At 53.5% G+C, this 27455-nt stretch overlaps 1 protein-coding gene across 1 annotated transcript; it reads right to left on the bottom strand.

Moving 5' to 3' along the window:
* Positions 1 to 194: 194 nt before the first annotated feature.
* TTC22 (tetratricopeptide repeat domain 22) lies at positions 195 to 21702 on the bottom strand (the record flags this gene model as incomplete). The annotated part of the gene is made up of 7 exons (XM_080691125.1): positions 195 to 725; positions 1707 to 1859; positions 4362 to 4523; positions 5294 to 5412; positions 6025 to 6140; positions 6327 to 6382; positions 21136 to 21702. 7 exons carry the CDS (start codon positions 21700 to 21702, stop codon positions 195 to 197), a joined length of 1704 nt encoding a protein of 567 aa, XP_080547251.1.
* Between the last annotated feature and the right edge of the window lie 5753 nt (positions 21703 to 27455).

Raw genomic sequence — 27455 nt, forward strand, 5'->3', positions numbered from 1 at the left:
AATAAAGAATAAAATATAGGGCTGGGAGTGTAGCTCGGAGGTAGAATGCCCCTGGGTTCCATCATCCCCAGTACCCCCCCCCCCAAAAAAAAAAAAAAAGTCAGAGTCTCAACACCCTGCAGGATTTCCGAAACGAAATCTGATTGGCTCCGCACAAGCCACAGGGCGGGGCCTCAGTCCTGGGCACCTGGCACTCAGAAGGAGAATGCCCGCTGTCCACGCGTTGCTCCCTCGCCCTCGAGTTCCATGGTCTCGAAGAGCAGCCGCACCAGAGCCGTCCGTCCCTGGGCCACCAAGGCCCGGGCCAGCCCCAGCACCTCGTCCGTGTGTCCGCGCCACACGCGCTGCAGCTCCTGGCGCAGCCGCGCCGCGGGGTACTTGCCCTGGGCGCGGCGCAGCCACACGTCCACCTCGCGGCCCAGCTCGCAGTCACTCAGCTGCGCTTGGCTCCACTGCGCCAGCAGCGCCTCCAGCAGGCAGCCGAAGCCCTCGGTGTGGCTGGAGCCCGCGTCGTCCAGCTCCACCGCGCGCTTGAAGCAGGCCGCCGCGTTGGCCTCCTCGCCCTTGATGCGCAGGCACTTGCCGCGAAGCAGCTGGAGCTCGGGCAGCGCGGCGCCCGGCTCCGACTCGCCGGCCTTGGCCAGGAAGACCAGCGCCTGGTCGAGCGCCGCCTCGTCCACCGCCAGCAGCTCCTGCACGGCGTCCACGCCCATGTAGTAGTAGACCTGGGGAGGATGGGTGGGGGGCAGGTTGAGCTTTCCATCTGTCTTTGCAGTCGCTGCTACCTTCCTCATCCCCACACTTGTTAAAAGAATTTCATTCTTAGCCGGGCTTGGTAGTACACGCTGGTAATCCCAGCAGTCGGGAGGCTGAGACTGGAGGATCGCGGTTCGCGGACAGCCTCAGCTACTTAGTGAGGCCCTCTGCAACTCAGTGAGACCCTATTTCAAAATAAAGAATAAAGAAAAAATAGGGCAGGGGGGAAGGGGGTACAGTTCGATTGCCCCTGGGTTCCATCTCCAGACCGGCATAAATAAATAAATAAATAAATATTATTCTTTCCCACCCTACCTCCGTTGGCAGCGTGTATGTGTGTGTGTGTGTGTGTGCTACTAGAGATTGAATCCAGAAGCATTCTACTTCTGAACTACATCCCCAGCCCTATTTTATTTTGAAACAGGGTTTCACTAAGTAGCAGAAGGTTTCATGAGGTTGTTGAGGCTGGCCGGGAACCTGTGATCCTCCTGTCTCAGCCTCCCAAGTACTGAGATTACAGGCATGTGTCACTGCGCCCTGCCTCCATTGGCAATTATTAACGACACATTTTGTGCCTGCTCTCCTGGAAAAGGACAGCTCTGGAATTACAGTTCCAGCCCTTTCACTCCTAGTCATATAACCTTGAGCGAGTCCATTTCTAGGCCTTGGCTTTCTCATATGTGAAATCATGATACTGGTACCTCTTGGTAACATGCCCTGAGCTCAGCAGCCACTTGTGGGTAAACAGTGGCCCACAGTTACTGAGTGGTAGAGGGCAGGCCGTCTTCTAAGTGCTGTGCACACATTATCACGTTTAATCCTCCCAAGGCTGGAGGTGTGTAGGGGTGCCCCTTATTCCTCTGCATGTCCTCAGTGCCCAGGTGTGGCCTGGCAGGGAGTCAGTTGGTTATTAGTGAGCACTGGCCAATCAAGCCGAGAGGCAGGCTTACCTGACCAATATCCAGGTAGGTCCTGAGGCCTGGGCTCACCTTGACCACTTCCTCCAGGTCAGCCTTGGCGCAGGCCAGGTGGTTCCTGTCAGGCATGCCCCCGAGCCCCGCCTTGGCCCGCTCCAGGTCATGCAGGTAGGCTCTGATGTGGATCTACAGACAGAGGGCCAGGTGCTCAGAGCAAGGACCTCCCTGCTTTCTGTCCTACAAGCAGCTCCTCTCTCAACAGCAAATGGGGCCATTCTGGGCTGCAGCAGAAGCCGCCGAGGCTGGGACCCAGGGGTCCTGGGTCCTGATTCTGGGCCAGCTTGGGCTAGCCACTCTCCCTTTCTGAGTTTGTTTTCCCTGTCTGTATAATGAGGAGGGGTGGATGAAGTAAGATCCTCTCATATATTCACTCATTCACTCAACAGACACATTGAGTGACCTCCCCACTATTAGCCATGTGACCTGGAGGACATCACCCAACCTCCGTGAACCCCATTTTCTACATCTGAAAAGTCACTGCTCTAATACTGCCCTTGGAGAATTACCATGATGACTCAGAGAACATCCCTTAGCCACACTCTAGCACACACTTAGTTCATTCATTCATTCACTCATTCATTCAAAAAATATTCATCAAGAGTCAACTATGTGCCAGGCATGGTTCCCAGCTCTGAGGATACCATAGAGGACAAAAGGACAAAACCCTGCCCTTTGCTCATATGTTAGTGGGGGAGAAAATAAACCTGATGAATAGCTGAACAGTGTGTCAGGGAATGGCTGGTGTTAAGAAGAAAAGGTAAACCAGGAAAGGACAGAATATATTGGCAAAGAGTCAACATTTTCAGTAAGATGGTCTCTAGAAGCTGTCTTTTTGTTACGCCCATAGGATGTGAGGAGGCCAGCCAAATGCTGGGGAGAAGAGCACCGTAAGGGGGCTCAGGCAGCAGAGGGAGGAGGGCGGGCAGGCTTGGCCAGGTCTGGGCTCGTGGGCCATTGTGTGGACCAAGGGTGCTTTGCGGGTCAGGTGAGTTCCCTTTCCTTGGTTCCTTCCTCCACTGGTCATATGACCTTTGGAGCTACAACGAGGCAGCCAGCATAAGACACCAGACAACGGAATTTGGAGACTAAGGCTGGAGTTCCTTCCCACTAATTAAATGCAGGTCCCTGGGAAAGTTCACTGTGCCTCTGTGGCCTCATTTGTACATCGGCACATGGCTGGTCTCTAGCAGGGTTCTTGTGAGGATAAATCACATCACCAACGTGGATGTGCTTGGCGAAATGCTGCTTTATGGAAATGTTTTATGATTAATATCCTCATTATTGATAATAATAACCACATAAACTATAGTGAAGGAATTTTATGCCTAGTATTTGCTGGCAAAATAATTAAACCATTGAGACCAACCCCAGGTACAATTTTGCCACTAGGTCAGGTGAACGGTAGTGGAGAAGATGGGGAGGGGGATGCTTATTAGCTTGGAGCAAAGTAAACTCAGAGCTCTAGGGCTCTGTCCCATAGTATGAGGCCCCTGTGGGGCTCCAGAGAGCATATGGGGGCCCAGTGGGGGGAGCTAGGGATGATTGCAGGGTTGTTATAGTTAGATACAGAATGTCCCCTAAAAAGCTCATTTATTAATATTTAGGGTTGATATAGTAAGTCATGAGAGTAGTAACCTCAGCAGTGGATGAATCTATTGTCATGGATTTCTCTGGGAGGCCTGACTGGTAGGGTGTAGCTGGAGGAGGTGGGTCCCTGGGGCTGCAGCCTTGGGGATAATATGTGGTTGCTCCTCCTCTGCTCCCTCTTACTTCCAGCCTCCATGATGTGAGGATCACAGCCCATGCGCTCTCCCTTTCTGTGTTTCCCACGCCAGGCCCTGGGATTTACAGGCCCTGGCCTCACATGAACTGAACCCTGAAACCATTAGCTAAAAAAAAATCTTCCTTCTTCTAAATTACGTGGTCAAGTCTTTGGATTATAGCTATGAAAATGCTGACAAATACAGGGGTGTTCTACCTCTGAGTTACGCTTCCAGTCCTTTATATTTTTTATTTTGAAACAGGGTCTCACTAAGTTACCATACACTGTCCTGGAACCTGTGATCCTTCAATCTCAGCCTCCCAACTACTGGGATTACAGGAGTGTGCCGCTGTGCCCAGCTAAGCAAGAGTATTTTGCTGAAGGTCCCGTGGCATATAAATGGTGATGTGAGCTGTTTCTAAGGCCCAAACCATGACAGTATCTGCCTCTACTGTAGTCTACCATCTTCCTAAAGCCCCAGTGCTACATCTTTTAGCCTCTGACAACCTTTCAAGAGAGGTTTATTCGCCATATTGTACTGATTTGGGAACCGAGGATCAAAGGAGTGGGTGGCTTGCCACAGGCCTCACAGCCATAGAAAGTGAGGCTGTATTTCAGCTTCGCTCAGTCTGAGTCCACTGGGCTAATCCAGAAGAGCCTGGAGGCTCCCCTCCCGGGCACTGTGGGAGGCATCCCTGCAGTGGGAAGCATCTCAACCATTCCTGACCCCAACAACCTGACTACACATAATGGTGGGACTTGATGGCTCCCCAGCTCCCTTTACCAGGAAGGGTCCAGGCCTTCAGGCCCCAGCAGTAGGGCCTTGGCCACTGGCCCCTGGTCTCTGAGGATGCAGGGTGACCCACCTTGGCCCTTGTGCAGTATGCCTGCCAGTTGAGCTCTGGATCTCGTAGGACATCTAGAGCCATGTTACAGGTACCAATGGCCATGTCCTGCTTTCCCAGATAGTGGAAGATTTTGGCCAGGTGATTCAGGATTGGAGGTTGGTCCTTGGCAATCTCGATGGCCTGACAAGAGAAGAGGATGGGAATAAACTGTACCTGCATGTCTGGCATAAGACTACATGGTGTCTGAGCCACAGGGAGCCCACCCCTGTACAGAGCCCTATCACCACAGACTAATTCTCCACATCTACCCATGTCTTCCTGCCCTATGTTCAGCCATATCAGGGGACCTAACACTTTGGGGAAAACCCACTGGCACCAAGTCCCCAGAGCCCAACTCACTGCCCTGCTCACCAGTCGTGGACAGAAAACCCTTCCAGACCCGAGGGGCTGTTCTGACATCTTCCCAGGGAAGGTGGAAGGGAGGACCAGAGTCAGCCTTCACTCCCCATACTTGTGGGGCTTCTAGCTGGGCCTTGGCATTCCCCCTTTTTGGTATTGCCTGCTGCCTGTTCTAAGTGACTGGCCTCAGGGTCACGTGGCCCAAGGGTAGTGCAGCAAGGGAAACCCAGCTAAACCCATGGTCTTTCCTCTGTGCCACAGGGGTGGGCAGAGAGGGCATGCCTGGCAGAGGAACAGTGTGGACACGAGCCTGAGGCTCCGCTTCAAGACTGAAGAAATGGGCTGGGGTCAGCTCGGGCATGGGGAGGGTCTTAGTCTTAGGCAAAGAGGAAGGACCATAGGGAATACTTTTGTTTTGAGTTCAGAGAGGATGGATGGGGGATCTGGAGAAAGGATCCATCCTGAGCAGGCTGATGAACCCAAGGAGGCTGTGGGTTCTAGAGGAAAGGCCCCTCCCCAGTTTGCAGGAGGGAGTAGCCGGGTGCACGTACCTTGCCAAAGCAGTCCAGAGGGTCGGTTCCCGAGTACCCGCAGTCGTGGACGCCCAGGGGTGTGGTGGAGAAGGTGTCCTTCCTCTCCAGCAGCATCCCAAGGTAGCACCAGGCCAGGGCTGGGGCGAAGGGTGGGAGAGGGTCTCCAGGGAGCAGCCGTGGGGGAGGGGAGGGGCCAGCTCCATCAAGGCCCCAGACGGCAGGAAGGGACAAGGGGAGGACACTGCCCAGCAACCCAGGGACAGAGGAGCAAAGGATGAGCGGGGGGACATGGAGTGAACCACCCTCTGGAGCTCATCACTGTGTCTAACAAGCTACCCTCGCCTGGCGGCATGGCTCCCCTCTGACCCTATCTCCCGGAGGATGTCCTTCCTGCTCTGCCTGTCAGCCCCCAAATAAAGTGGCTCCACCCATGTCCAGAAGAGCCTTCATTTCTCTGGCCATAAAATGGGGTAGCAGCCAGGAGCTAGGGCCTCTCAGGAGTCTTGACTTCAGGTCCCAAGATGACCTGGGCACGTGGCATTGCAGTGACCAGTCAGGGGCACATCCCCTGGCAGGGTGTGTGGGCTCCTGATGTGGGCACGTGAGCCCATGAGACTGGGGACAAGGGAGGAAGAAACAGGTGGGAAAGGGAGACAGTGCCAGGTGGAGCAAGGCCAGAGGCAGGCAGGGCTAGTGTGGGCTCAGGGACAGCCAGGCAGAGGCCGCCCTCCTCCCACCTGGGGCCCTACCTCGGTGGCGGGGGTCCGACGACCTGAGGACTTGCCGCAGCAGGGCCAGTGTGCGGTTGAAGGCGGGCAGCCTCTTCTGCTCCTCGCTGCCCAGCTCCAGGGAGATGCCGTCCAGCCTGTGGCCAAGAAGAAGAAGGGGTGGTGGCCGGCTGGCACCCCTTCCCACAGCCCCCGGAGGCATGACAGGGAGCGGTGTTGGGAATCCCTCACCAAAGGTCAGCTCTGCCACCTCTGCTCCCGCCCCTGCTGTCCGGGTACCAGGCCCAGCCTCCCAGGCCGCCCCTGCCCACCCCTGGCCTGACCTGATGAAGAGCGTTGCCATGGTGAAGTACCAGCCCCTTTTCTCCTCCACTGGGATCTGGGGAAGCAGAGAGTGTTGTGCAGCTGTGATTGGGGTGCCCAGGCCACTGATCTTAAGTTCCAGCACTTTCCTTGAGCCACAAGAGGTGGCAGGTGCAATGTGGGGTGGGGGCTTACACACCCTTGATCTCAGTCCTGGCTCTGCCAGTGTTGGCTGGGTGGCTTTGGGCAGGTTGATTATTTGCTCTGACCACAGAGGGTTTGACAAGATAAGTGGCATGACCCCCAGTGAGGTGCATCAGGGAGCAGGTGTGGGATACCCACCCTCGCCTCCCGCGGCTCCCCCACCCTGGGGCCCACGCTCCACTGGCTGCCTTCTCTCTCCTCCACCAACCCTGGCACCTTTCACTTTCCCAGGAAGCCACTCCAGGCCTGTTAAGTGAGTCCAGCTCAGCCTGAGGGCTGGACCCCCCTTAACTGCTTTCCCATTATTATTCTTGCCAACCTTGTGTGCATTTAGACCAACTTGGGCACCAGATAAAATATTTATGCCGTTATTTATGGGAGTAGCTGCTCCTGCCTCGGGAAGGAATTTTAATGAAAACCAATAAAACCCCCAGTGCATATCGGCAGCTCTGCCTTGGGCTTCAGCCCCGCCCTCCACATTCATCTCCTGCAGTTGATCTGCGTCCCCAGCCCCCAGCCCCCTGTGGCCTCCTGCATCACCCACCCCTCCCCCACTCCCACAGCAGTACTCAGTCCAGCTAGCGTTTCTGAGTGCCTCCTGCATGAGGCACTAGGTGGGTGCTGTGAACAGGAGCTGCACCTTGACCTGAGCTCACAAGCCAGCTGGGAAACAGCCAGGCATCAATTAACAGGACTTGACGGGATGCCTGCCCTGTGCTGGGTCCTGACACTCATCCCCTCAATCTCAAACAAACGTAAGAGGGAGGTGTTAGCCCTATTTTACAGATAAATATATAAGAGGCCCAGAGAGGGAAAGTGACTTGCCCAAAGTCACACAGCTTGAGATTGACAGAGCTGAGAATCAAACACTCTTCTGCTCTGAAGCCCACACTCCCTTTGCATGCCATTTGCCAAAAACTCTAGTAAGAGGCAAAGTCTAAGCCGGGCGTGGTGGCGCACGCTTGTAATCCCAGCATTCGGGAGGCTGAGACCGGAGGATCGCGGTTCGCGGACAGCCTCAGCTACTTATTGAGGCCCTCTGCAACTCAGTGAGACCCGGTTTCAAAATAAAGAATAAAAAATAGGGCAGGGGGTGTAGCTCGGAGGTAGAATGCCCCTGAGTTCCATCCCCAGACCAGCAAAAAAAAAAAAAAAAAAAAAAAAAAGAAGCAAAGTCTGACCAAGGCTGTGAGGGGTTAGCAGCCTAAGTACAAGGTGGACAGGCCGCTCCCAGCCAGAGGACCTGGATTTAAGGAGGGTCTTGAGGAGGCCGAGGCATATCAGGGGCATCCCTCACGGGTGGCAGGAGCATGGCCCCGGAGCAGACAGCTGGGACACCACAATGTGTGTGCATGGGGTCGGCAGCCAGCACCAGCAAGGGAGACCTTGGTGAGCTTGGGGGTGAGGGTAGAGGGAGAGGACCTGTGCGCCAGACCATGGACCCGACTGCTGTGACTGCCCTCGGGCCAAGGTCGGGAGCCCTGGTCCAGTCAGAGCGCGCAGACGGCCCCACAGATCACATCTCTCAGCCTGTCTTCCCCTGACATCTTCTCTAGGTAGCGCTAGGCTAGATAATGAGGACAGGACAGGAAAGGAAGGGGTCCCATCTTGAGGGGGCCTTGATTTGGCAAGAAAGCCAGACCCAAAGACACAATTGGAAGGGATACTGGAGCTTGGGAGGCCAAGGAGGTATCCTAGCCACTCCAGGAGTTCTCAGAGCCTCTCAGAGTGGGGGGCACAGGAGAGGGTCCTCAGGGGGAGTCACCCAGGTGGACGCGGTGAGGAAAAGCATTCCACGAAGAGGGCCATCACGGGCAAGAGCTCTGAGGTTGGCGACGCGGCTGCCGGCCAGATCTGCAGGCAGCCAAGGCTGGGCCCTGGAGGTCAGGGTGGGAGCAGGGAGCTAAGCCAGCAGAGCACATTAGGGGGATCCAAGGGCATCCTTCAGAAGAGGGAAACATTTCCTAGAGCAAAGTGGGGAGGGGCGGAGTGTTGGATCACCTTATCTGCTTTCCTTACTCACAACCTTGATTTATGGAGCACTCTGTGGGCCGCACTGGCCAAAGGCCTTGTGCAGTCAAGGCGTGGCCATGGACAGGGCCAAGGGCTTGGCTGCGCATTGGTGTAGCTCAGGACCTCCGGCCCCAGTCGGCTTTGTCGCTGTCTGAACAATCGTGGCAGTGGAGAGACCCTGCCCTCCCTTCTGTGCTCCTGACGAGGGCGAGGCCTCAAGAGGGAGTAGGTGGGGTGGTTGTGATCTGAGCAGCGGCCCAGATGTCCCACTCAGCCTGGGGGACCAGTCACCCCTAGGAGGCTGTGTCCTTGTCTGCAGTGCCCATCAGAGGAAACCTGTGTTCCGTTTTCCCTGGTCTGGGTCCGGCTGGGCCCGGGCAGGCTCACTAGGAGGCTGCCCGTTGTTCACTGTGACCTGTTTCAGTGCCCTGGGGGGCAACAAGGCCTCAGGCCCTGGAGTTTGGAGATGCCCTGCCTCATCCTGTTCTCCACTGTCACCTCTCCCAAGACTAGTCCCTGTGGGGTCACAGGCACCAGTGTTGGAGTACTGGGCTGTCCTCAGGACTCTTCCTGGCTCCTACTGCTCCTGTTTGGTATACAAGCCAAAAGAAAGTGAATGCCCAAACCATACAGTTTGTGCATGACAGCTGGAATTTGAACCTGTGTCTGCCTCTAAGGTCCTAGCTCCAAGCCTTGTCCACAACACTTAGTTATCTTATTAGTTCCATTATGTATCTTAGGACACTGACACCGGAAAGGTGAAGTGACTTACCCAAAATTTCACAGAGTTAGTACCAGGGTTTATGCCCCAGGGATTCCCTCACCATTTTAGTCCTGAGTAGGTAGTTCAGAGCCTGCTATGGTTTCTACAAAGCGATCAATACCACCACCTGGTGGCTGTATGTCTAAATTGCAGGGGTAACCCAGGAGCTCCTTCCCCTCAACTCCCAAGACTAAAATTTTCCAAAAAAGTAGCTGGCTGAGTGATATCTGTGTGAGCAATCCCAAGTGTAGCCCCTCAACAGACCCCACTTGAGAGAGCCATCTTCAGGAGGGCGTGTGGGGTTGCAGGTGGGGTCGGTGGATGTAGAATGGAATCAATGGGGTAAACAGAACTAGTCAAAAGCTTCAGTGTACCCGGACTTTCAACCTCACCCCCACGATGTAGTTGGTGGAGGCTGTTCACTGTGGTGCAATTCTGGGCTGAAGATCGGCTGTCTCTTTAAAAATCCTGCTTGTTGCAGAAGCAGCAGCTGAAGCTGTTACCAGGGGCAACCTGGCAAGCCACAGTGCGTTAAATTAAATTAAGCAGGCCTCTGGCTGCCCCTCCCTCCTGCAGAGGGAGGGGATGTTCTCTCTCTCCTGGAGAATAAAGTTCCTGTGAAACCTGGGCAGCTGCAAGGAATGCAGATACAGGGTTTGGGACTCCCAGAGGCCAGGGGTTGGAGGAGCCTGGGAAGAGCCTGAGGCCTGCTGCCAGGAGGGTATTTCCAGAGGCTCTGCCTGGTGTGAGCTCTGGGTAGGACCCCACATTCCCTACCCTTCATCCTCCTCCTCCTCCTCCTCCTCCTCCTCCTCCTCCTCCTCCTCCTCCTCCTTCTTCTTCTCTCTCTCTCTCTCTTGATAGTGGGGATTGAACCCATATATTCTACCTCTGAACTACATCCCCAGCTCTTTTTATTTCTTAAGATGAAACAAGGTCTCGTTAAGTTGCTGAGGGCCTCACTAAGTTGCTGGGCTCAAACTTGCAATCCTCCTGTTTCAGCTTCCCCAGTACTGGGATTACAGGTGTGCACCACCAAGCCGATTCATGCTTTCTCCTCTTCGTCCTCACCCTAGTCCCAGAGCTGGGGGATTCCGTGGTCTGTGGAGAGGGAGCTGTCTAGCTGGAAGGATCTCCAAGAGGCTGCCGTCCACTGGCAAATTTGTGGGAGGGAGGAACCGGGCAAGGCCTTGCTTTGAAGTGAATCTGTAACCCAGCAGTAGCTGAAGGTGAGAGCAGGAGTCCTCGGGACACATCCCAGCTCCTCAGTACTCTCCCTCATCCAGGACTGAGGAGGCCACTGTGGAGAGGCAGAGGCTGGCCTACTTGACCTGATATCCCAGGCCAGGGCTCTCTGACTTCAAGTTCATGTTCTTTCCACATCTAGTTGCAAACACTAGTGTCCGTGTGGTATTTTACTGCTTGTAAATTGCTTTCAAAATATTCCACTGGAGTCTCAGAACATCCTGTGTGGAGTGTAAAGTGATTTCTCCTTACCCTCTCAGCACAGATGGGAAAACCGAGGCAAGATGGTATCCTCAGAGCCACATGGCCGATGCCGAAGCCTGGACTGAAATTTGGGGATGCTGCTCCTTTCACCATGCTAATTATTGAGCACTTACTGTTCACCAGCCACATCACATACATGTTAACCCGTTGGACTCTCTCAAGGATCACCTACAGGGTGGGGACTATTATCCTGATTTTATAGCCGAGGTTGCTGTGCTCTCAGTGGCCAGGTGATACACCCAAGTGACACACAGCTAGAAGCTGGCAGAACTTGAACTGGGCAGTTTAGCTCCAGAGTCTCTGCATCTAACTACCCAGATCAGTGGTTCTCAGTGTGTGGCCCCCAGCCAGCAGCATGGACAGGCAGTACCTGGGGGGGGGGGTCCAGAGGTGCAAATTCTAGAAACCCTGGGGGTGCCTGCCCACCAACAGACCCTCTGCTGCACACCCAAGTTTGAGAACCACTGAGCTAGACTCTGCTACGGAGAGGGAAGCAAGATACGCTAGCAGGTGAAGCTTTGTTTTGTTTCATTGGTACTGGGAATTGAACCTAGGGGCATTCTACCTCTGAGCTACACCCCTAGTCTGTTTGTTCTATCTATCCATCTATCCATCCATCATCTACCTATCATCTATCTATCTATCTATCTATCTATCTATCTACTTATTGGTACTGAGGATTGAACCCATGGGCATTCTACCTCCAAGCTATACCTCCATCCCTTTTTATTTTTTATTTGGAAACAAGGTCTTTCTAAGCTGTTGAGAGTCTTACTAGGTTGCTGAGAATCTTGCTATGTTGCTGAGGCTGTCCTTGAACTTGCAATCATGCTGTCTCACCCTCCTAAGTCCTGGGATTCAGGCATGCACCATGATGCCTAACAAAAAATAATTGTTTTGAAACAGGGTCTCACTAGGTTGACAAGAATCTTGCTAAGTTGCTGAGGCTGTCATTGAACCTGTGATTATTATTATTTTTTTTTTACAGTACTGGGGCTGGAATCCAGGGGCATTTACCTCTGAGCCATACTCTCAGCTGTATTTTTTTTTTATCTTATTAAGTTGGGGAAGGCCTCACTAAGTAGCTGATACTAGCTGTGAATCTGTGATCCTCTTGTCTCAGCCTTCCAAGTACTGGGATTACAACTGTGTGCCACCATGCCCGGCTCCTGTCACTTTTTAAATGAGGCAAAGGTTCAGAAATCCACAGTACTTAGGGAAGCCTAAAGATCTGAGTTTCCAAGGCTGGATGTGTATAAGCAACAAAGGCTGGTGGCCTGGAAGGAGTGGTGGGATTTGAATTCGCCATTACATGAGCAGTGCTGACTGAGGTCAAAGGATGAGTCTTAGGATCCCATGCACTGCAAAAGGTGGCCCTGAGAGATGGGACTTTGGGTGGCCTTGGACATTTTAAGGGATTTCAATAAGAGATCTTTGGCCAGGGTGGTGGCGCACGCTTGTAATCCCAGCATTTGGGAGGCCAAGACAGGAGGATCATGGTTCTTGGACAGCCTCAGCTACTTAGTGAGGCCCTCTGCGACTTAGTGAGACCCTGTTGCAAAATAAAGAATAAAAAATAGGACTGGGGGTGTAGCTCTGAGGTAGAATTCTCCTGGGTTCCATCCCCAGTACACAGAGAGGAGTTGACTGTACCCAAGGCTTATGAATCTTTATGCGTCCGAATAGGCTGTACAGACACCTTGTTTGTTCTTAGGGAAAATGTTTTCCTTGCAGCTTGAACTTTGCCCTTGGTGGCTGCACTCGGCGTTCCAGAGTGGGTTCCTGAGAGCTGACGAATTCACTCAGGGAGGGGAACGACAGAGCAAAGAAGGAGCCTCTTCCAGGGCCGCTGGGGACCTCAGCGCATCGCGGCACTGGGTCCTCACAACAGCCTTCAACGATCTACTGCCTCCTCCTGCTTGCACAGAGAAAACAGACTAAGAAAAAAGCCACTGTCTCAGCCCCATGGCCCAGAGCAGAAGTACCAGGACTCGAGTTCAGATCTGCTTGCCTCCAACGCCTGTTTATTTCACCTCATCAGGCTGACCCAGTCAGTGAAGGCTGATACCACAGAAACAAAAGTCATGAGGTGGCAGGTCCAGGAATGCGCCCTTCCTGTGGAACTGGAATGTCCAGCTGCCTGTGGGGCCTGTGTGATAGGCAGAGAGGGTCTCCTCCCATCTCATCATTAAGCTGGGCTCCTGCCTCCCAGGAGCCTCAGTCCCAATCTCCTGCCTCTTACCCTTCCTTTCCCCCTGCCCAGAGGGGACCCAGAAAGGCCACTGGTTCAGCCTCTGTGTGTACCAATAGGGTCTGGGTTGGGTAGAAGCTTGTTGGAGGGGTGGTAATGGGCCAGGTGGAGGGAATTTGGGGGTTGGGTGCTAGGCCTTGGAAGTACACGTTCAGCCTGTCTGGGGCTCCCTGGATGGTTCTGCGTAGGTTATAGACAGGAGCCAATCGACTACAGCTCCCGGTTGCCACCTTCTTTCTGGTCTTGGATCTGTCTAGGAGCCTGCTCTGCAAGTCATCTTTGCTTTGTGCTGGCTCCCAGGCTATAAGCACTATTCTCAGCTACTCCTCTTCCATGTTCCCAGAGAGAAAGAAGTATCCCCTGTCTAGTCCTGGGTCCAAGTCTAACTCTCAGGGTGGCAGCAGCTGGGTAGGTCTGAAGAAGTCTCAGTCTCTGTACTAACAGTGAGGCCTGGCTTTTCTCAGCTCCTCCTCTGGTCTCTGCTGTGTTGCACCCGCAGGTACATCACCTTCTCTCCTGTCAAAGAGGTCCTTGGGCCAGAAGATGCTCAAAGCATCTTTGGCTCTGGGGTCCTGTATCCATGAGAAGTGGAGACCTAGCTCCCACACTTACCAGGTAAATGGGGAGAGAAACCAGCGGCAAACTAGGAAGCAGTGATATGCAAGGGAGAAGTAGCCCCGAGCCCCAGGAATGCTGCCCCAGCCTGGGCTTTGGTGCCCAACAGTCCTGAGTTCAGTTCCTGCCAGCCACTCACGGCTGTGTGCCCTTGGGAAAGTCACTACACTTTTCTAGGCCTCTGTTGGCCCAGGCTGGATCTCCAGGACTTTTGAGGGTCAAGTGAGATCATCTATGAAAAGCACCCCAGAGCTCTACCTGCTTCCTCCACCTCCTTTTCTAGCTGAACTATATCAAAGCACGTAGGACTCTGGAGGGGTGTGTGTGTGTGTGTGTGTGTTGCCCTCCAGCCCTTCTTTCCAGTCCCCACCCTGATGGACTGGAATGCCCACACCTTTGTGTGAGGCTGGCCTGCCAGTATGGCCTCCCCCCTTTCCTCCCTCCCACTGGTGCCCGGTGAAAGCTGGACAGCACAGAGGTGTGCTGGGCCAACCAGGGCAAGTTGCTTCCCCTCCCTGCGGAGAGGAGTCTCAGGTTTGTAAGGTTTCAATACACATCAGAGGTGCTGATGATGGTGGAGTCCTGAGCTCCTGCCTGGCGCTCCGGTACCCATGCGGGTTCTTGTCGTTACTGCCCAGGTCCTGCCCTGGGCCAGGAGCAAGGATGAGGGGTTAGCACGTGTGAGAAGAATAAAAATCAAATAACTGTGTTGGCTTGGAACAAGGATATTGTGCTTTTTAGAGAAATGTAAATTTAAGCTACTTTATTTCTATTTATTTCTATTTTTATTTTTATTTTTTGTGGCACTAGGGATTTAATCCAGGGGCATTCTACCTCTAAGATACCCCCAGCCCTATTTTTTATTTTTATTTTGAAATAGGGTCTCACTTAGTTGATGAGAGTCTCACTACTTGCTAAGGCTGTCTTGGAATTCCTGATGCTCCTGTCTCTGCCTACCAAGTACTGGATTATAAGTATGTGCCACTACGCCTGGCTTAAGATACTTTATTTATTTATTTATTTATTTATTTATTTATTTATTTTGGTGGTACTGGGGTTCCTGGAAACCCTTCTACCTCCAGGCTACACTCCCAGATCCATTTTTATACTTTTTAAAATTTAGAAACAGGGTCTCTTAAGCCAGCAAGGCTGGCTTCAAACCTGCGTGATCCTCCTGTCTCCGCCCCACCAAGAGCAGGGATTACAAGCGTGTACCACCACTCCCGGCCAAGATACTTTATTTAAAAAAATATATAGGTGTTAAAGCTGGGCATGGTGGCGCATGCTTGTAATACCAGGGCTTGGAAGGCTGAGACAGGAGGATTGCACAGGTTTTAAGCCAGCCTCAGCTACTTAGTGAGGCTCTCAGCAACTTAGTGAGACCCTGTTTCCGAATAAAGTATAAAAAATAGATCTGGGAGTATAGCCTGGAGGTAGAAAAGCCCCTGGGTTCCACCCCCAGTAACACACACACACACACACACACACACACACACACACACACGAAAAAAAAAACAACTTAAAGTTAAAAAAAATAGGTGGTGTAAAACTTATGAGTTATTCAACTAAATTAAGTTTAACAATGGTTGAGAAGTCTCTCTGTGCGCTCAGCCCTGTAATATTCCCTGGAGAGGCAAGGGACAACAGAGAAAAGCCAAAGACTGAGGGCTCACCCCCCAGGGGATAAGACAGACTCACTTGAAGATAAGTTAGGGGCTGGCCATGGCTCTGTTCAAGAGCCACAGCGGTGAGGAGGTATATGTCTGGATTCCCAGTACTTGGGAGGCTGAGCCAGGAGGATCACAGGTTTGCAGTCAGCCTCAACAACTTAGTAAGACCCTGTTTCAAAATAAAAATCAAAATAAAAGGGCTGGGGGTTTCACTCAGAGTTAGAATGCCCCTGAGTTCAATCCCCAGTACCAAAAGAAGAGGAGAAAGGAGGAGGAGGAGGAGGAGGAGGAGGAGGAGGAGGAGGAGGAGGAGGAGGAGGAAGAGGAGGAGGAGGAGGAGGAGGAGGAAGAGGAGGAGGAGGAGGAGACTGAGGAGGAGGAAGAGGAGGAGGAGGAGGAGGAGGAAGAGGAGGAGGAGGAGACTGAGGAGGAGGAGGAGGAGGAGACTGAGGAGGAGGAGGAGGAGGCAATAGCAAGTGCAGCACAGAACCCAGAGGCAGGCAGGGAGGACCAAGCATGATCTCCGTGTGCAGGGAGGACCAAGCATGAGCCCACATACACCTGCCTGGTGCTCTCATGTCCCACAGTGCTCACGGCATCCCTGGGAGGTCACACTGGAACCTACTTTGCAGATGAGAATCTGAGGCTCACAGAAGCGGAGCAACATGCCTAAGCCAGCTGGCAGTGGAGGCAGAAGTTTCCCCGGGTCTGTTTAGGTGCAAGCCTCCCATTCTTGGCGCCCACAGGACCTTGAGATTTGCCACCATGAATCCACGGTGACCTTGTGTGTATGTGGGGGGGGTGACCTGCTCTTATTTTTTGTCCTTTTTTGCAGAAAAACAAAGGGAATGAAGGGCAGAGAATAAAAGTCACAGAGACCATTCACATACAAACTGCTTATTTTCAGATTATGAGCAGAATTACTAATGTTACAGCATTTTGCACTGTAATCCAGGTCAGCAGATGAACAGCTATTCCTGGCTCCCTGGTGGTCTTTATCCTCTGAGTTCCTGGGACTCTTCCCTTCCTGCAGATATCTCAGCCCCACGGGTAAGAAATCCTCTGGCAGCACAGGCTGGGGCGGACTGTGCCCAGGACTCCCGCTCCCGTGGGTGGTGACCCTTCTGCCCCACTCCCTCCTCTTTCTGGCCCCTGCTCCTCCCTCATCCCCCGATCTCTGTGACACAGGGCAACCCACCCTCCTCCTCTCTCCACGTGACCCCACCTCTCCACTCATTCTTATTGCGTCCTCACCTCCTGACCCTTCCAGAAAGGGCGAGGGCTGTGGGGCCGGGAGGAGTAGAGCCCACTGCGCTACGAGCTCAGTGCACTGGGCAGGCTGTTTATTATGCTTCCACCCCACACCTGTAAATCAGGGCCGAAGGGTCCCGTGAACACCAAGACCACGTCCCAAAGATGCTCAGAGGCAGCAGTCACTGATCCCACTGTGACTTCCAGGAGGAGGTGACCTTCAAGCTGGGTTTTGATGGGTGGAGTTTGCTTTTCAGGCGGAGGGAACAGTGATAACCTAGGGAGGTGTGAACCAACACACTATGTTTGCAGAAGTACAAGTTCATTAGAATGCTGACAAGCAGAGTCCAAGGAAGCAAGAGGAAATGAGAAGCCAGAGAATCCAGGCATGGTGGCACCTGCCTCAGTCTCAGTACTTGGGAGGCTGCGGCGGGAGAACTGCAGGCTCCAGGACAGCCTCCTAGGGGACAGCTCAGGACAGCAACGAGACTCAGCAACCTAGCAAGACCCTGTTTCAAAACAAAAAATAAAACTGGGCTGGGGGTGTAGCTTGGAGGTAAAGCGCTCCTGGGTTCCATCCTCTGTCTGTCTGTCTGTCTGTCTCTCTCACGCACTCGAGATGAGAACACCATTCTGAACACACGTCAGCGTCCTTTGGAGCCGGCATGTGCTCTTCCCTGTGGAAGTTCGGGCTGCACTTCTTCCCGGCCTGTGCCCTGCTCTAGACCAGGGGTCGCTGAAGTTTCGGTGCTCCATGGGCTCCCACTACAGGGCCTTTGCACACACCACACAGCTGGGGGGGGGGGAGCCCTCACCTGTTCCCGCCAGTGTACGCTGCCTGCTCAGAGCCTCCCTCAGCCCCGTCTGCTGTCAGGAGGCAGTCCCTCTCTGGGACTCATCATGCCATCCCGGGACCCCAGGGGGCCAACTTTTGGTCCCCAACGTGCACTTCCATTGTCAGCCTCTAGGGTCCTGTTTCTGATTCAGAAAGTGTGGCCTCCGGTTGATCAGCACTTAAGGAGAACTGTCCCATGACACAGGTCTGTGACCTCAGCCAGCCGGAGACATCTCTGGCTTGCCCCTTTGGCTCCCTCTTCCAGGGGAAGGGCGCCGGTAAGAGCAGTTAATGAAAGAATGAATGCTTACTTCCTCCTTTGTTCATGACCTTCTTAACTGCAGGAACTTCTTAAAGACAGGGCCTAGCACCTATTAGGCGTTCAATAAATATAAAGTTCAATAAGCCGGGTGTGGTGACACATGCCTGTAATTCCAGTACTTGGGAGACTGAGACAGCAAGATCACAGGTTAGAGGGCAGCCTTGGCAAAGAGTGAAACCCTCATCGATCTAGCAAGACCCTGTTTCAAAACAAAAATTAGAAAATAGGGCTGGGGAGTATCGCTCAGAGGTAGAATGTGCCTGGGTTCAATCCTCAGTATCACCAGAAATAAGAAAGAAAAAAAGTTCAGTAAATGTCTCTCAGAGGGCCCCAGAATTTACCAGTTTATGGGCACTTTCACTCCCTCATTTGGCTGGATAATCACAATCAATCTAACTGTGAAGCAGACCCTGAGGCCAGAGATGACAAGCGACTCGTCCAAAGCCACACAGCTAAAGAACAGAGCTGGGGCTCAGCACAGGCCTCCGGCGCTAACTGCCACACACCATCACCTGTGTGTGCAGGGACTCGATACACAGACTCTCATCTTCTTCTCAGAGGACAGTCAGGGGTCTACATCCCCAACTCTCCCCTGACCAGTGGCCCTGAGCAGTGGCCAGGCCAGGCCCACAGACGAGCACAGAGCCTGGCAGCCACACAGCCCTGAAACAGCCGCTCCCTTCCAGGGCCCTGGGCCCCCCGCTTCCCATCTCCACTCTGGGAGTTCGCTCACCGCACACATCCTACCACGGCCGTGCTGACTGTGCAGAGGGAGCGGCTGGCCTCCATTCGCGCTCTACAACTAAGCCTCTGCCTCTCTTCTCCCCTCCTCCAAGAAGCAATCCCAACACTCAGGAGGCGAAGACCAGAGGATCAAGGTTCAGGGACAGCCTCAACTACTTAGTAAGGCCCTTCACAGCTCAGTCAGACCCTCTTTCAGAAATGAATAAAGACTAAAAAATAGGGCTGGGGGTGTAGCTTGGAGGTACAATGACCCTGGGTTCCATCCCTGGTACAAAAAAAAAAAAAAAAGAAAAAAGAAAAAGAAAGAACAAAAGAAAGAAAGGAAAAGAGAAAAGAAGCAACCTCCCCAATCAAACACATCCTGAGAGCAGAAAAGGCCCTCGGAGCCCATACAGTCTTCCCTTCCTGCACCCGTTTCACAGATGGGGAAAGCACACAGGGAAGGCTCCGCTGTGGTAGTGCTGCAGCTGTGATGGGAACCAGGCCTCCTGGCTTCTGGCGCGGGCTCTTAGACCCCGCTCTGCTGCTGGGACCTGCAGCCACAACTGCATTCCACTCCTACACCACTGGCTGTGCCATCCGGGCGGGACAGCCTGGCATTCAGGCTGACAGGCTCAGGATGTAAAACTGGAGACCTGGGTCCCTGCTCGCCCCACATCTAGACTTTAGCTGAGGAGCAGAGGAGGCTTCTTAGCTGGGGAGAGAGATGAAGAGTCAGACTCTACTCACCCTGTGCAGGCTCTTGCTGGGAGCTTTACAGATATTGACTCTTCATTATGACTTCGGCCAAATGAAAGGTATCCCATGTTACCAATGAGGAAGCCCGTGACACATGGACCATTATGATCCCCACAGTGCCAAGAGGGAAAGGATGCTTAGAGACAGAGGCCGAACACTGATAGAGGAGTCAGCACCTGGGAGCGGCGATCTGGACCCCAGCCCTCCGACCCCAGTCTTCTCTCTTAGCCTCTGCCCTGCCCTGCTCCTGTCCTTAAGACAAGTCCAAGCCATCCAACCTGTCCTCTCTGAAGTCGTGGCAGCCACATTTCTACAGAAACCATCAAGTTTGGAATAAAAGACACCAAGAGGGTGTTCAGAGGTCTGGTGAATGGAGCCATGCTACCCTGTGTGTAAAGACTTGTTATTTAAATATCACACATTTAAACATTAGACAATATCACCATCGTCAGCTCAAGCCTGCCTGTTCTGTGCCTTCGTGGAAAAGTCATGGTACCCCTCTGAACCTTGGTGTCCTCTTCCATCAAAGGGGATAACACCCTCCATCCCATCTACCCATCGTCCAGTGTTTCCCCACCTCCTAGTATGCATGAACTTGTGCAATACTCTCCCTTTGGGTGTGGCCTGGACCCAGTGACTTGCTTCCAAACAGCACTATCTAGCAAAAGCAATAGAAGGTCAGCCAGCAGCCAGGGAGGAACCGAATCCCACCCACAACCCCATCAGCTAGCGTGGAAGCAGACTGTCCCCAGGCAGGCAAGCCTCCGATGAGCCCACAGCCAGGCCTCGGTCCCTGGCTCCCCAAACTGGGGGCAATAAATGTGTACTGTGTTAAGCTTTGGGGCATTTGTTCTGTGGCAGTAGAAAGCTAGTGTAAGTAGTGTCTGTGCATTCAGTGCCAGGCTCTATGCTGCGTACCCCTCCGTTGAAGACGCCACCGTGCGCCAGCTATTGGGTTTGCAGTGGCGGAGCACAAGGACGTTTCTGTTCTCAGAGCCCTTAAGGTTGAGCTGGAGAGATGGACTTGCTGATGAACAGGAGGAACCATGCTATGGGAGCCCGGAGGAGGCTCTGAGGGCGCCTGGGAAGTTAGTGGAGACTTCTAGAGGGGGGATTCCTGTGACCAACTTGAGGCTGAAGAGGTGCTTCCAGGCAGAGGTGGAGCAGAAGGGCACCTCAGGAGGGGCTGAGAAAGGGAGAGTGAGCTGCTCTCTGCGGGGGAAAGCGGAGAAGCAGAATGTGGCAAAAGCCTGGCTTGGAAGGAGACATGCAGAGGAAGGGCCTACAGGTAGATCCTCACGTGCCCGCCCAAGACCCTAGGATTCATCCGGCAGCCAGCGGGGAGGCCCGGGGCCTTGGCCTGCAAGATGAAGCACAGCAGCACAGAGGAGGAGGAAGCAGAAGGGTCCTCGGGAGGGCAGGACCACGGGGAGGATGCAGGCAGCTGCACAGATACAGGAGGGAAGTTCTGGAGGCTGGGCTGGCTGAGGGAGGGGGAGGGCGGCTGGATCGAGAGATAAAGGTGGTGGAGTGGACAGGACAGGATTCGGGGTCTTAATGGATGGGGATGGGGTGGGAAAGCAGAGGTAGGAATGCTGCCTTAGTTTCTGGCGGGTTGTCCGTTCCGGCCCTTTATAGGTGGGTGTGCACAGCACGAGGGGAACCTCCTGGGAGGATCAAGGAAGAGGGGTCAATTGTCCAGGCAGTGTGTGCGGTGTTTAGCAAAACCTAGGCAGGCAGCCTCCGGGGGTCCACCCTCTGGCCTGCCGGGGAAAGCAAAGTGATGGGCCCAGTCTGGGTCAGGAATGGGGGTGCACATCAGAAAGGCAGTCCACGGGCCAAAGGGCCAGGACTGAGGGAGACCAAAGGGCTCAGGACCCCAGCCCTTCCAGCTGCGGGAGGCGTGTCACCCACCTGCTGTGCGTAGCCCAGCGCCTGGTCGTAGAGCGCGATGCCCGCCGCCAGCACCTGCGCCAGTTCCTCGGGGCTGGCGCAGCCCACGTCGAAGCCGTGTGCGTAGCCCTGCTCGGCCAGGCAGCGCGCTGCGCGGAGCTGGGGGTCCCCGGCCGCCTCGGGGTCTTCCTCTAGGCCCATGAGGCCGGCCAGCCGCGCGGCGCACTCCTCCTCTTCTTCCTCGCGGCCCAGCCGCCCGTACACGTGCGCCAGGTTGGCCCAGGCGTTGAGGTTCCCCGGGTCCTCGCGGGCCACCTGCAGGAAGCACTCGCGGGCCTCGTCCAGCTCCTCCAGGTAGAAGGCGAAGGCGCCCAGGAGGTGCTGCACGGCGGGCCGCTGCGGGGCGGCCGCCAGCTCCAGCTCCTGCCGCAGGCCCTCCCGCTGCAGCCGCAGGTCCCGGGCGCGCAGCGGGGCCGGCGAGCGCGGCTCGAAGTTCAGCTGCATCTCCAGGTGAAAGTGGCCCGGGAGGTAGTCCAGGTCGTCGATGAGGGCGTCTAGGTCGTCGGCCGCGGCCTCGGGCTCGGCCATCGCTGCTCCCCTTGGCCTCGTGCCTGCCCCCAAGCTGCGGAGGGCGGAGGGCAGCGGACTTGGGCGCCCCCAGAGCGCGGTGGGGAGCCCCAGGGCGCGGCGCCTCCGGTTCCCGGCGCCTCCGGCCGGTCGGTGGGTCGCAGCGCCGGCCAGAGCTCGCAGTTAGCTGTTTCCGCTTTCGCTGCTTTGCTAGACACCGGCGTTGCAGAACCAGGTGTGCCAGAAAAACAGGTGCATTGACAAACACGGCCGGGCAAACCTTGGCGCTAGGCAAAAGCGAAATTTCACTCTGCTCAGCGGAAAGGAAAGGACTTGCCCAGGTCACAGAACTGGGGCATACCCAAGGAGGCCTGGAACCCCCAGTCTACCCAAGGCCTGCCAGACCCTTCTTCGCTGGGCGGTGCCAGTCCGACTGCTTGAGCTCTCCGTCATGACCCGCCCTGCCAGCTGCGGGAGCCACCCTCGCCCCTGAAGCTGTGGAGCCTGCCACCCCTCCTCTTTCCCTGGCTATTATTCACCAGGCTTCCCTGTGGGCTTTCTGTGCTTTTTTTCCTGCTCAGCAGTGGGTCCCTATAAAAAGCTATGGCATCCCAGTCTTTGGGAGGCTGAGACAGGAGGATTGCAGGTTTGCACCAGCCTCAGCAACTTAGGCCCTCCACAACTGAGTGAGACCCTACTTCCAAATAAAAATAATAATAGGCCTGGGGGTGCAGCTCAAAGGTAGAATGCCCCTGGGTTCCATCTATGACTTGCCTACTTTCTTCCTCTGTGACATGAGGGTGCCGAGGGAAGATGCCTGGTAAATGACTGCCCCAGGTCAGGCTGCTCCGCTCCTGTCCTGTCCCCACCTGTGCTCCCAGTCCTCCTTCCAGGTCTGGAGGGGACCTGGACCTCTGGCCTGCAGCCTAGGCTGTTAGCTCTGCGCTGAAGAGTGGAATCCTCTACAGGCTAGATCTGAAGTAGACCTGGACTTTGGATTCCTCCTCCTTCTACCTGGAACCTGGCTCCAACCACTCCTGCTGCTTCATTTTAGAAAATGCACTAGTGTCTTCAAAAGGGGAAGTCGGGATCATTAATGAACGCAGGGCAAACACTTGACTTTAGCAGTCAGAAGGTAAATCAAAACAATTTTTTTTTTTTTTTTTTGCAGGTCTGGGGTTGGAACCCAGGGGCATTTGACCTCCAAGCTACAGCCCCTGCCCTATTTTTTATTCTTTATTTTGAAACCGGGTCTCACTGAGTTGCAGAGGGCCTCACTAAGTAGCTGAGGCTGTCCATGAACTGTGATCCTCCAGTCTCAGCCTCCCGAATGCTGGGATTACAAGCGTGCATCACCACACCCGGCCAAAACAATTTTTTTTGTGTGTGCATGGTACTAGGGATCGAACCTAGGGGCATTCTACCTCCAAACTACATCCCTACCCCTATTTTTTATTATTTATTTTGAAACAGGGTCTCACTAAGTTGCAGGGTCTTCACTAAGTAGCTGAGGCTGGCCATTAACCTGCGATCTTCCTATCTCAGCCTCCCAAGTACTGGGATTACAAACATGTGCCACCACGCCCAGCTTAATCTGTTAATTTTTTGATATAAAATCTCATACATGTAAACATTTTATTAAAGAAGCTGTTACTATAAATTGCTGGCAATCATGAGATGAAACTTGTTCTCACCTCCTTGGGAATATCAGGGATAGATTTTCAGACGGTTTGGGTTTTTTTTTTAAATCGGGCAATAAATAAAATGTGTCTTTTTAACCATGTTCATGTGTACAGTTCAGTGGTGTTCAGTACATTCACATTCCCTGCAGCCATTATCCCTTCCAACTCTGAAACCTTTTCATCTTCTCAAAATGAAACTCCATAACATTAAACACTAACTTCAACTTGGGCGTGGTGGCACATGCCTGTAATCCCAGTACTTGGGAAGCTGAGACAGGAGGATCGCAGGTTCTTAGCCAGCTTCAACAACTTAGCGAAGCCCTTTGCAACATAGACCCAGTTTCAAAATAAAAATAGAACAGAGCCAGAGGTGCAGTTCAGAGGTAGAATGGTCTTGGGTTGAATCCCCAGTACCCCTCACACACGCACCCCACAAACAAAAACAAGCACAGCGACTCCCATCCCCTCACTTCTCTCTTCCCCTAGTGCTTGATAACAACCACTCTACATCCTGTATTGATGAATTTGACTACTCTAGTATTTCATATAAATGGAATTATGCAGTATTTTCTTTTGTGTTTGCTTTATATCACTTAGCATAATGTTTTAAGTTCCAATCATGTTGTAGTGCATACCTGAATTTTCTTCCTTCTTCTGGCTAATATTGCATTGTACCTGTCACATTTTATCTGTTCATCTCTTGGTGTATACTTGGGTTGCTTCCGCCTTGTGGCTACTGTGAACGATGCTGCTACATGTAGTATATTATTCAAATACATGTTTGGAATCCTGCCTTTAATTGTGGGTCTATACCTAGAAGCAGAATTGCTGGATTATATAGTAATTCTGTTTAATTCATTGAGAAGCTGCCAATACTGTTTTATGCAGCAGCCACCCCATTTTATTTTCCCATTAGCAATGGACAAAGATTCCACCTTCTCTACATCCTTGCCAATGTGTGTCTTGTTCTACTGCTCTGATAATAACCGTTCTGATGAGTGGGCTTGGCTTTTGTCTACTGAGAAGAGGAGTCGGCGCTGGCAGAGGAGGGTGGGTTGGGTTTGCGGAAAGGTCTGTAAAGGCCAGTGGTTCCTCCATGCAGTGTGTCCTAGGGACAGAGCAGGCTCATGGCTGGAGCTCGTGGACCCTGGGGAAGAGGTGGCGGGAAGTGGGGCTAAAGCCAGTGGCTAGAGGCTCCTCCAAGGGGCTTCGACCCTGGCTGAGAAGCCTGACTTACCTCTGTTGATGGACACCTGGCTCCTGGGTCTGGGTGGGCTAAACTCTTGCAGCCAGGGAGCTCTCAAATGCACCTGAGTCCCAGGTTCACGGTGTGACGCTATACCTCACTAGATGTGACCAGGACAACTTATCCTTTACATCTGACTGAGCCTTCATTTCCTTTGCTGTGCAATGAGGGTGAAGGAGGTTACAATAGCACCTAAGAGAGGGACCGTGTTAGTTGCTCAGATGAGGAAGTGGCTATGCCTGGGAAGTATGGGGCTGCCCCGGGCAGGCTGCCTGGCTCTAGAGCTGACTCACCCTGCCTGTTCTGGCTTGCCTGGCAGCCAGGACTCCTGGCCCAATGGACCTTGGCCCTCAGCCTCTGTCACTCTTCCTGGGCCACAGAGCCAAGGGGAGAAGCGGCAGAGCAACTGCAGGAAGGTCTGGGCCCCGCTGTGGACACCCGAGCAGATCCAGGCTGGTGGGAGGGTATCCACAGCGGGATCCAGACCTGCCTCCAGCTGCTCTACTGCTTCTCCCAGCCTCCCAGATACCTAAAATCAGCTTCTCCAGAAAGCGCCAATCTAAGTCCCTGTCCCGGGTAAGGAAATTGAAGCTGGGGAGCACCTTGCCTAAGGCCACCAGCTAGGTATATCTGCTTATTCATTCATTCACGAGTCCCTCAACAAATATTTACTGAACATTTATTATGGGGCATGTGCTTACTCAGGAGTGCATAAGATAGTCTCTGCCTGTGGGTCTCTGCAAGGTCCTTTCCCAAGGGCTGGGGATGACCCTATTGAGATTCTGCCGTGTGTCCTAAATTGTGTTGAGTGCTAAATTAGAGTGCTAACTAACTAGGTTTTTTACTCTTCGTTGGGCAGCCCGTGGAGACGGATTATCAGATCATTTCACAGATACGCATGCAGAGGTACTAAGAAGGTAGTAACTTGCCCAAGGTCACACTGCTGGGCAGGGGCAGAGGCTGAGCTTGGGTGACTCAGGGTGTTTATTCTGCATATAATCCTGAGACCTGTTGCCTTTGGCCAACAGTTTAGTGGTGCAGTGTGGACACTCTGCCAGCTAGGACCATGTGCCTACCAGGCCTGGAGGCCAGACGTCCAGCTGGGGGAGGGGGGACCACCCTTATTTAAATTCCAGCTTGGGGCCAGGCATGGTAGTACAAATCTGTAATCCCAGTACGTGGGGAAGCTGAAACAGGAGGATTGCAGTTTGGAGAACAGCCTCAGCAACTTAGCGAGGCCCTTTTTCTAAGTTAAATCAATACTCCTCTTCTTTGCCTTTTCTCCGCCGTTGTGGTTTGAGCTCCTCCTTTGCTTCTCCACTGTGTCTTCGCACAAGACTTTCAGGGTCAAGCAATTCCTGGCCAAGAAACCAAAGCAAAATTGTCCCATTCCCCAGTAGATTTGGATGGAAACTGGTAATAAAATCAGGTACAACTCCAAGAGGAGACACTGGAGGCGACCAAGCTGGGTCTGTAAAGAATTAGACATGAGATGACACGCATATTTATGCCGTACCAAGGTCATGACCATCTTGCCGCATCAGGCTGAAAATGAATCCGATCTCTAGCTATGAAAGATGCATAATATTGGGCTTGGTTGTTTCAGTAATGTGAAAAATTGTGAAACCTTCAAAATTTAATAAAATTAATAAAAAGGGCTGGGAATGTAGTTACAGGGTAGAATTCCCTGGGTTCAACCCCTATCATAAATACATAAATATATAATAAATGTATTTATTTATGTATTTACAAATACATAAATAAACAAATAAACAATAAATTCAGCTTGGGATGTGGGAAGGGCACTGAGTGCCTCTAGTCGCCTGGATGCAGGACTTGGGGCACATCCTACCTTGTCTCCGGCTTCAATCTTATGACCGTGGAATGGGTATAGTTTTCTGCCATCTTTGCCTAAGGCTGCTGGGAGGTTCATAGGCAATCTTGAAGATATTAGAAGATCTCACAACATAACCACGAAATGCTGGGGAGGGTAAGGCAGAAAGAAGGAAGACAGCTGACCGTGCCTACTGGGGGCCACACCCTCAGCTTTCTTTACCTGGCAAGTCATACCTGCTTCAATGTGGAGTCTGGAATTTTCCTCCTCCAGGAAGCCTTCCCTGACCGGCCCACCCACAGGCTGTTCAGAGGCCTCCCTCTCCTTCCTTAGGCCCAACCTCTCCACGGGATCCTGTTTCCCCAGCAGACTCTCAGGGCAGGGACCACATCTGGGGCCTGGGTGCCTTGCACATGTGTCTGGGGGACCCATGAGTGCTGAGGTCCCTGCACCCCTTTGCCCATCTCTCCAGCCTTACTGCTGTCTTCCATGCGGGGCCTCCCTCCAGGACCCTCCCCCAAGTGGAGAAGGGTGGGATGCCCTTGGCCCAAGTCTGCCCTCTGGCCGGCCTCAGTTTCCCATGGGCAGTGCCTCCTGAACCAGGGCTCTCTCAAGCCCGACCTTGGGCAAATCACCCCCCCTCAATCTACATTCTTGTTGGTGAAATAAAGCTGACAATCGTCCTCCTCAGGCCTCCGTGAAGATTAAATGACCTAGTTTAGGTAACACACTCATTCAACAGCTGTCCTGAGTAAAAGACTCAAAGCTCGGCCAGCAGCCTCCATATCCAACACCAGGGGGGGTCATTGTGTCGGCTGGGCCCAGGACGATCTGCCAGGAGGGCCTGGAAATACCAACCTGTCCACGTGGGCCAGCAGGGCGGGGCGCCACGTGGCCGCGCCGCAGCTCCCCTCGGGTCACAAGGCGGGTTGCCCTGGCAGCAGGGCGCGGCGGCGAGGGGGCTCCAGTGGCACTGGAGCCTGGACCCTGGCACAGGGTCCGCGCCGGCGCC

Source organism: Muscardinus avellanarius, assembly GCF_963383645.1.
Source record: "Muscardinus avellanarius genome assembly, chromosome: 3".
Classification (NCBI taxonomy): Eukaryota; Metazoa; Chordata; class Mammalia; order Rodentia; family Gliridae; genus Muscardinus; species Muscardinus avellanarius.